The 10,448-nt window shown below is 40.0% G+C and overlaps 1 protein-coding gene across 1 annotated transcript in view; it reads left to right on the plus strand.

Moving 5' to 3' along the window:
• LOC104490760 (dedicator of cytokinesis protein 2-like) overlaps window positions 1–10,448 on the plus strand; it is a gene marked incomplete at its 5' end in the record, with an annotated part of 66,498 nt that overhangs the window by 44,724 nt on the left and 11,326 nt on the right. Inside the window, 7 exons of the mRNA XM_010133092.1 lie at window positions 1,638–1,727; window positions 3,242–3,346; window positions 3,707–3,848; window positions 5,342–5,423; window positions 7,737–7,821; window positions 9,321–9,407; window positions 9,731–9,907. Of these exons, the coding sequence (XP_010131394.1) occupies window positions 1,638–1,727; window positions 3,242–3,346; window positions 3,707–3,848; window positions 5,342–5,423; window positions 7,737–7,821; window positions 9,321–9,407; window positions 9,731–9,907 (768 nt within the window). The remainder of the gene's footprint in view (window positions 1–1,637; window positions 1,728–3,241; window positions 3,347–3,706; window positions 3,849–5,341; window positions 5,424–7,736; window positions 7,822–9,320; window positions 9,408–9,730; window positions 9,908–10,448) is intronic.

Raw genomic sequence — 10,448 nt, forward strand, 5'->3', positions numbered from 1 at the left:
TCTTTGAAATGTGGGTCAAGTAAAAACTGTGTCCTGAAGGAAGGGTGTATCTGCTCTGTATGAATATATTCCTTCAAGAGCCACATTCACAAAGAAAGAGGACTAATGCTTACACCGGTCACAAGCATCTGTGTTAGGCAGTAATAATAAATAAAATGTGTCGAATGTGCTTTCCTTTACGAGGGGAAGAATACGGACTGCACAGACTGCAAATGTAAACCTTCCAGTCATCCCCTAGAAACCCAGACAGTTCAAAATGGATGTATTTGTTTCAGGGAGGTCTGAGAATTGCATCCCAGACTTAAAATGCAGTAGTTTGATGTCCAATATATGGGTTTAGTTCAGCTTTTTAATAAAAAATCTGTTAATAAAATTGCTTGTGAGTACAATGACAGTCGAACTGAGATATCTGGAAACAAAGCAAAGGACTAGAAAGCAGAGAAAATTCTGCAGTGCTGCTAGTTAATCTTATGACCCAATAAGGCCTTTAGGTCATCATGTCTTGTTCAGCTTCAGCCAAAGGTATGAAGGGGGAAGGCAATTCGTTACTGCTGCTTGCAAAATCAAGGCATAACTCCCTCATGGAAGTCCCTCCTATAATTCAGAAGGCAGAAAATGTTTGGTGTTCCAGCAGTGTGCAGGAAAATGCCATGCTATTTATAACCTCTCAGGTTTTTGTTGGCATCTGAAATAACTGCAGTGTAGCAGTCCCCACCCACTGTATCAGATAATCAGATCCTTATGAATTCTGGTCTGCCTGGCATGCAGTTCTGCTTGGATACATCAGAGGAGGTTTGCAGGCCACGTTCAGAACTACCTAACCTAGGAGTGCCTACATGGCACCACGCAGAAATGGTCATAATGCCTGTGACCACTAGCAGTGTCCGTACATCAGCAGAGGGTTCTGCTCAGAAAACCCCTTGTGGCTCCTTCATTCTGAATAGATGAGAAGACTGTCAGAATTTGAGAAATATCCTCCAGAGAGGGAGTTTCTATCTGCCTAAAGACCGCTCTAGTGCTGCACATGTTCGGTGCCTATAGCAGGTGAGAAACCTCATCCTAGTCTTCCCAGTGCAGCTCTGTAATTCCTCACTGTGATTTTCAAAGGTAGCTGTTAAGGTGTGTGGAAAGAAACAAGCTGCTGCTCCAAGCAAGTGGCAATTTAAGTCTGAGCCTTGTGATTTTTCAGCTGCCTAGAAGAGCTGTCATATGCAAAGCTATCTATGACGATGTAAGCTTCAAGATTTCTTGTCAAATGAAGCATGTTTGTCTTAGAGAGGCAGGTGTCAGCCCCTCATACTCTGCTCCTGTACTGGGGGCATATTCTGAATGTTAAGCACCTTAGTGTTTTACTCGTCTTCTTTAATAGATCTGAAAGATTAGGTGATTTTTTTATCATCTTACTGAAAGGATAAAGTAGGCTTACTTATTCCTTCCTATAATAAACTGTAAAACACTTTACATTAATCTGCTTTCCTAAAGTTTGTGATTGCCTTGAGTCTTCCATTCTAAATGTGCAGTTAATAAATGACTGCCGTGTCAAAATAGCATAATCAATAAAGCTGTAGTTACAGTGATGCATTGAAACCTTGTGTTTGGTACTGGATTTACTTTTTGAATATGTGGTTACACTGCAGATGTGGGAAGAAGCCATATCTTTATGCAAGGAACTTGCAGAGCAGTATGAAAAGGAAGTTTTTGACTACGAACTCCTAAGTCAAAACCTGGTAAGATTGTATACACATCTTCAAATTATTTCAGTGACAGAAATTAGTACTTCTGAGCTATCAAATGATAGAGCTGCTTATAACCTCAGTTATATCAGTTGTCGACAACTGATTTTTAATTCCTTTGTCAGAGACTTGCTATGTTGTTCTGTAACGTTGCAGGGGTAAAGCATTCAGAACTATTAGAGCTGCACAGACATCTGCTTACAGAGATATTTTGAAACTGCTGTGGATGAGATAAACATGTTCTGAATTAGCTCAATGTAAAAGCCATATATAAAAGGAATACAACAAGGTTTTGAGTCCTTTGTGCTGCTCAATGGTAGAAAAAGCATCAGGATGCATTTTTTTCTCTGAAATTTTTCTTTAAATTCTAGGAATTCAAATCCTGACAAGCCTAATTGGGGACTAGGGAAGTAATACGTTACAAGGAATTGGAACTAGATCCAAAAGCTAGAAGGAAGATTCTAAAGGAAGATTTAATGTTCAGTTATTTGTTTTCACTAAAATTGAATGAATTGAAAAAGAAACTGATTCCTCTCACACCTTCTTTTTTGAAACCCCAAGATTCCATACTTGCATACTTGGACAAATGTATAGGGCTCATTCAGTAGATACCCCTGAACTTCCACAAAGAAACCACAGGACTCTAAAGGTGATGTTTTTGAACAGCATTCTGTATAAAGAAAACTTTTCCTCCCAATCAGTTCTGCTTTTATCATAAAACGGAAGATAAAGATGATATTTTTGCCAATTCCATTTAAGCTGCAGCGTTGCCTGTCTCATAGGTACAACACAGGATGAAGGGTAAGCCTGATGCTGAAGTCACGTAATGGAGTGGAAGCCGTACACATTTAGCTATGTGTTGTCACGGGGAAAGAGCTTGCGTGTCCTTGTGAGGTTGAGAGCTGTGCTGGGGGTGGCATGTGCCTCTGGTGGGGTCTCCCAAGCCAGACAGGTCTCAGCTGAAGGGTCAGACAAAGTGTGTCCACGGGCAGGATGGGCTCACTAGCCTTGGGGCAGCCATCCTAGGAGAAGGACAACTCTGACTCCAGACCCGGGCAGATGGAGTTCGTTTAGCCTTGTAAGGCTCCATCTAAGAGCAGGATGCTCTAACCAAACCTACAACCCAAGGACTTCGCTGTCACCGTCCAAGCTCTGGCAGATGAACCTCAGGTGTAAAGGGTGGAGCCAGTTCCGCGCACGCTGCGCCTCACCTAAAAAACCCACCGCACAGGGCCGAAGGGTGCGCTCATCGCTTGCAGTGAGCGTGGGAAAAGCCCTTCCCAGATCTTCGTTCATGAAGCCAAACCATGATGATATTTGCATATAACTGTAAACATGATTTAATGTTCCCCAGCAGAGTCGTGTGCATGCCATAGCCTCCCAGCTGATAACTGATAGCTCCTGCCTATCCACTGACAGCTGTAGTACATAGCGTAGTGCTGCTGTAGAGGTTAAAAACACAAACAGAAAACCCAAACAGAAGTAATCGCGGTTGGTTTTGCTTTCAGATTCGACAAGCACAGTTCTATGAGAACATCATGAAAATTCTGAGACCGAAACCAGACTATTTTGCTGTTGGATATTATGGCCAAGGATTCCCCACATTTCTAAGGGTAAACTGGTTTAAGTTCTACTCTTTTTACATCTATTTTCACATGCTTCTAACCTTATGAGCATACTCTACTAATAATACAAGTCAGTCTCTGGGGATACTTGGCATGGATTTAGTTTTGCTTGGATTCAGGATGGTAGTCAGAATCCAAGTTGTAAATTGTAAGAACATTTATGAAGTTTCAGATGTGTTTAAGTTGATTCTTTCTATTGGTTTGGTTGTGAAAACCAGAAGATGCATCAGCTAGTGAAGGTGATATATGCTAATACTGCATTAAGGAAGCATGCTGTGATAAACACACATCTATAACTTCTGCCTCAGCATCATACAGCCCAGGAAATCAGCTGTCTATTCCTTGCAGAACAAAGTATTCATCTACCGGGGAAAGGAGTATGAGAGGAGAGAGGATTTCCAGGCCCAGCTACTGAGTCAGTTTCCCAGCGCAGAGATGATGAACACCACCTCAGCACCTGGAGAGCAGGTGAAAAACTCTCCTGGACAATGTATCCTTGAACGTGTGGGAGATTACAGAGCAAAGGCCGCAAAGTTAGCAAGACTTGATCTGTGTGAAATGATCATGTCCTAAATAGAGGGGAAGTTTATTAATGTGGCAGATCAGTTTCCAGTTTTACTTACAGGTCCTGCATGTCTTCTGTGGGTTGTTCCTCAGATGTTTGCTCCTGTTTTTCTCACAATTCTAAAGCATCCATCTCTTTCAGTCATCACAGATGGATTTAGGTTGGAAAAGACCCTTAAGGTTGAGCCCAAGCATAAATGTAGTCCACCACTAAACCATGTCCCTACGTGTCACGTCTACGTGTCTGTTAAATACCTCCAGAGGCTGTGACTCAGCCACTTCCCCGGGCAGCCTGTTCCTTCACTGAAAAGACAACCCTTTCAGTGAAGAAAATTCATTCAGGTTCATACATGGTTTACCTTTATTTTCTTCAAATGCAGAAACATGGATGAACACTTGAACTGGCCCAGTTCAAAGCAGATTGTCTATTACTTCCCATTCCAAGCTACTGGCCTTGATATTGAAGTTGTGTCTTCCCTGGACATGGTTCTGACTGGTGCCGCACTTGGGTATCGCCTGTTTTCTTGGCAACATAAATATGCGTTATGTCACTCTCAGAAATTTTCCTAGGAAAATTAACTCAAATATTGTTACCCACCTTTTAGAATGCCCTGAACTATTCTTGTTCTGAAGTACTTGTCGGTTGCTTGCACGCAAGTTATCTTTTTCTTCATGTTGTGATTTAAATAGTTACAGGATGAGCAGATATGAGATCCACTTCAGTGTATCAGAACTTTTTTTTATGTGTTGATTTTGCTTTATTAACTTTCAAGGTAATGTTGTAACATTTATAATGTTATGATCATATGCTTCAGTCTTTTCTTCACATAGAATTTGCTCGAGTTCTATTTGCAACTAACAGGAGATGCACTACTTACGCACTTCAGAAAAAAAAGTGAATCTAACCAGAGGGTACGAGTTCCAAATATACTGAAATATGTAAGAATATGAGATATTTACTTAAAAATACAGTCCTCAGATTAAAAAGTAACTTTTCCGTAGAAAAAGGAAGCGTCAGGTAAAAGGGCTGCCCAATTACAGGTTTCAAAGATGAAATGCTGAACATCATGTCATTCTGACTGCCTAAAGCTAAACAGCAAAACTGTTAACATCAGATGTTGTTGCTGTTATTTTTGTAAGTTGGCTTGGCTTTAAAGTGTATTGAGTGATTCAGAGTGATAAATACAGCTACAGATATTCCAGCTCAGTAAATAATAAAAATACGGAGTTCAAAATCTATATTTATATATATATTCACTGGTTAATACTGGCAGATTTTTCCTTTTTTGACCAAGAAAGCTCTAGAAATGAAACCCAGAATGTGCAGATTTTTCATCAGGAAATGTCTGTCTGTCTTCCTGCAGCCTGCGGTATTTCATACTGATAGTTGAGACATGCCTTTAACTTTCACAACTTCAGATATCCAGTTGTTTCCAGTGCAACCAGTCCTGGAGGAGCAACCTAGATTCAAAAATAAGGCAGTACCTGATCAAATTATAAAGTAAGTGAATTTCTGTAATAATATAATGAGAGTCAGTCCATAGTCCTAAACTGACAACCCTTGTTTTGTGAACTCAGTCATTTGCCAATAAATCTCAGAGCTTTTATTGTCTTAGTTTACTAACGTGTGTATTCCCGAGGAATTTTATGGAAGAACATCTAGCCATTTACCCCTTAAGGAATAGCATATGGTTACCGGATGGGGAGGGGAAATCCGTGCTTTGGGACCAGGTCATTGAGTTTTCAGCACAGCTTCTTAGACAAGTGATGGGGAGAGAGGGGACCCTTCCAACCTAAACTGTTCTATGATTTATATGGTCAGAATCTGTTGTTTATCACTATCACCTGAATGAAAAATGTCAAGGTAGTATTTCTTAGTTGGTAACTCAAGGAGAGCAATAAGTGCAAGCACCCTCAGATAAGGCAGGCCGTATGTTCTTGCTCTTCTAGTCAGTGCCTCCCAAAAGCATGAGGTATGACTGTATCTCCCTAATTAAAACTGGTTAAAACAGGCTTCTGCAGGTAAAATTTCTCCAGGTAGGCTGAGGCAGCTGTATTTTTAACAAAAGAGGGAGTTTGGAATGCCTCCACAGCTAAACACACAAAACCTGAGACTAACCCTTTCACACTCCTTGCACTATGACTTTCCAAAGAGACTGAAGATAGAAGGCTTCTTTTCATCAGCTGAGATGAGTTCATTTCTAACTGCTCCCCAGCTAGATTCAAACGAGATGTCGCCTTTGTCTGCAGTCTTCTCTACAGAATCTTTACTGAAATTGCAGTTGATTCAGAATGGAATACATACACCAAAATAAATAGAGCAGATATAAGTACTGTACTACAAGATTAAAAAAACCCAAACAAACAAAAAAAACCCCCAGTGGTCCCAATTTCAGCTTGATTTCATTTTAAAATCAGTAACTGAAAGACAGCTTGTGAATCTGGTCCTGGACTAGATTTCAATGTAGTGCCAGAAATGTTTTGGACATGTAACAGTTTTATTTAGTGACCTGCTCCACAAAAAGCACAATCTCTCATCATATGGGAGATTTCTTAATTGTCTCAGCTGCAGAATTCAACTAAACTTGTAATTTCACCTGGTCTTAGAGATTTATTTGTATGAGTGTACTTATTGGGCATTTAATTGTTAGTGGCATTAGCTGATGGCAATGCATTTATTCTGTCAAGGACCTTCAAAACATCTGTCCTTTCAGATGAAATGGTATGAAGTGATGGGACTCAGCATAGAAGTGTTTTCCACTTTCTTTTCTTTATTGATGAAGATGATCTTGGTAGTTTGGGTCAGAAATCAGAGGTTCCTATGAACTCACATACCAGAATTTTGCTTAGTTCAACTGTCTGGGGTCTCTCCATTTATTGGTCTCTCCAGGCTTCCAAAACATGTCTTCTGACTATATTTCTGAGATGTTTTTTTTCCTCTGCAAAATTAGCTTTTACTGACCATGGGTTTAAATTTAATTGAAAACAAAACCTGAAAACCAAAAGGAGATATTTTTCTGTGGACAGAAAAATACTTAGCCAGAACTGTGCACCCTCTGTTCTTTCCAATTAGCCGTCACTAAAAGCTGAGTGTTTACAAGTTCAGTGGAAACACGTACTCACAGCGATTTATTCATGAGCTAAATAGAATAGACCATAACAGGAATTTGCAGTAGGTTTCTTTACACTGCTGTCCCCTTCTACAAGGGTGTGTGTTTTCTTATCACAAGAAATTATTAATGGCTTCAAATGTTTAGTTTATTGAATAACTATTGTTCTGCATTGTGAGCAGAGTGCGAGGTGTGATCAGACTGATTTGGCATGTGCCGTGGATGAAAAAACACACGTATCTCAGTCTGGGGGATATAGCCACTCTGTTCAGCCAGCTGTTTGTGACAAAACACTCTCCTTTTCCCATGCCGTTATAAAGCAGGCATGCAGTGCGTGTGCCACAGCAAGAACACAGGGAAGTCAACACCTTCTCCAGACCGCCTTCTGTAGGTGGTCTGGAGCATTTGGAATATTTATACTTGCAAACTACACCCACCGAATCATCTTGATTGGAAGAGACCTTTCAGATCATTGAATCCAACTGTTCACCCTGCACTGCCAGGGTCAAATACTGTGTGTTGACCCTGAGTTATAGAAAAAGTAGTTGTCTTCTGAGTTTTCAGTGAAGAGGTTTTTTTTCTGAGCAGTGAATTTGCTTTTAATTAAAAATTGACTGACCCAAAATGAAGTATTTCACGGTGATAACAAGATCCATAGATTTCTAAATTCTGTATTTTACAATAGTTTTCTTTATATTTTTCAGTTTTTATAAGTCCAACAATGTGCACCGGTTCCACTATTCAAGACCAGTCAGAAAAGGATCTGTTGACCCTGAAAATGAATTTTCTGTAAGTACATGGTAGACAGTTCTGGTAGCTGTGGCTGACTTGATCTAGATCCTTTCTTAGTCTCAGATTACTCACTACAGACGCCCCAACTGTAGGATCTGCTTCCAGAAGATGAACAGGAGATGCCTCTCTTTGAGTACTGCTCCTAGGTACTCACTGTTTCAGTTGCAGGTAAATGTTATGAAGTTCAGTCTGTTCAACACGTTTGTGTTAAGTAGTAACATTTTCTGCTACAGGTTTTCATTACAAAACAAGATGACATGTAAGTAAATACCAAATGGTTTGCCTTGTGTCAATTACAACACTGTTGTCAGCTGCCAGCTTGGCAGTGAGAGGAGAGTGTTGTCTGCTTTCATCAGTCCTGTGAAATCTTGACAGACAGAGCTCTGCCTGTCTAGGTTTCATTGCCATGCATAATGGCGTAATGCTGAGAAATAGTCTTTGTTGTTCAAATATCTGCAATGCTATAAATTGTTTTTCAGAGTCATGCATAAAAACATGGTACATATCAATATTTTAATTTTACAGATATCTGGTATTTTTTAGTGTGTCATGAAAACCGTACGATCCAGTCTTCATGGCTAAAGCTGTGCTCTTGGGGTACTGATGGGAAAAGCCGTTTATTTCAAACTGTACCATTTCCAGTACATGTGTGCTGATCAGTAGTGCCGACAGTCTCCTGTAAGGAGCTTCTTGCCTGCTGCTGAATGAAGCGCTTCAGATGCAGGCTCTCCCTGACACCCCAGCTTTGCACTGTGTTCACAAGACTCATGATGCACATGGGCTTCCTTGGCCAACTGGAGAGTTTAGAAACCATTTGTGAATATACCTTGTCATGGCTTTACAGAAACCAAGCGGTTACTGCAGTCACTGTCGATGACAATAGATAATGTGCTTGCTTACCTCAGAGAGGTGGAGATGGTGATCCTTGGCGGGTGTATTCATTGCATTTGTAATGTTTCCCAGTACTAGCAGTTCAGGTGGGCTCATATTGGTAAAATAAGGAGCAGTGGAGTAAATGAACTAGTGGCATTTTAAAATACCAACAGCTAGTCCTGTTCAGAGCAGGAGAAAGAAAGGGGAAAGAAAAAAAAAGAATATTGGCAAGTTGCTGTAGGGCTACTACTTCTTTTCATCACAGAAACACATCTCAAAAGTGGAGGGAGGAGGTGTCATCTGGGTAGAGGTGAGAGCAGGTCATTTAGTTACAGTCATTCAATCTGTAATGGCAAAAATAGGAAGAGGTACTAAAAGATTCAAGGGTAATTTTCTTTTTCCTCTGCTTCAGGTAGGCTTAGTGCCTGAAGATGACCTAATCTGAAATCAGCAGAGTAATTTGTACAATTCCTGTGCTAGACTTGTTTTGCAGTGTCCTTTTGTGTCAAAATGTGCATATGTTTCCAATCTACATTCTTTTCACTCTGGCATTTCAGAAGATAGAAAAGATTAAAGTTTGAATCCTGAAATATCATTTTCTCCCTGCTATGTTTTTTTAATAGTCTATGTGGATTGAGAGAACATCATTTGTTACAGCATACAAACTTCCTGGAATTTTACGATGGTTCGAGGTTGTCTCCATGTCACAGGTGTGTATTAAGCTGCTAAGAACCTGTAAAACATGTTTGTGTGTGAATCCTCATGTACAAAAGTAGTTTGCAATTTTGTACACAAGGATATTGTTATTTACCTATTTTTATATGTACAGAACTATTACTACTTATCTTCCTATTGCTGGGATCAATATACCTTACATCTGGTTTATGATTTCGGGACCAAGTCTTAAGAGAAACGAACAAATCAGTGTTGGTTTACTGAATTGTAAGAACGTTATTCATATACGTGGAGTTCTATAAAACCAAAAATACCTTTCTATCTGTTTATAAACTTCAGAATTTTTTTGTCCTTATAGACTACAATTAGTCCTTTAGAGAATGCTATCGAGACTATGTCCACCACGAATGAAAAAATTCTGATGATGATTAACCAGTACCAGAGCGATGATAACCTCCCAGTAAATCCACTTTCTATGCTGCTGAATGGAATTGTTGATCCAGCTGTTATGGGTGGCTTTGCTAAATATGAGAAGGTAAGAGAGCTCCAAGTCAACGCAAAGGACATACGCAGATAGATTATTTCAGAACACCCTTACATCCTTTATTCAAAACAGCAGTGACATATGTGGGCTTGGGAATACGAAAGCTTTAACTCCAGAGTTCAGGAGATTCTCATACCCTGATCACATCTATCGTTGAAAGCAGGAAAGTAGCAAGTAGAGTAAGTGAAGCTCATTATTGCAGTTACGAGGGATTTCATACACATGTGAGACAAGATAACCCTTTTTTGATGAAATGGACCCTCTTCCATCGGAAGATTCAGTCTGGAGTAAATGAAACAAGTTTCTCCTGCAGCAGATCTGGAGTATTTAGATGTGGGTTATCAGTTAAACCGTCATCAGGTTTTCTCAGTAACTGCAGCGTTCTGCATAGCAGGTTTTGTGTTAAAAAATGGGAATACAAATAAAAAAATCTTCTGGCAATGCATGGAAAAAGGAATGTCTTGAGGAACTGAACCATAGAAAATTTGTCTCTAAGGCCACCTTGTGAAGGTGAAGCAGGAGAGAAAGCAGG

Source organism: Buceros rhinoceros, unplaced genomic scaffold (genome assembly GCF_000710305.1).
Source record: "Buceros rhinoceros silvestris isolate BGI_N320 unplaced genomic scaffold, ASM71030v1 scaffold32903, whole genome shotgun sequence".
Taxonomy (NCBI): domain Eukaryota; kingdom Metazoa; phylum Chordata; class Aves; order Bucerotiformes; family Bucerotidae; genus Buceros; species Buceros rhinoceros.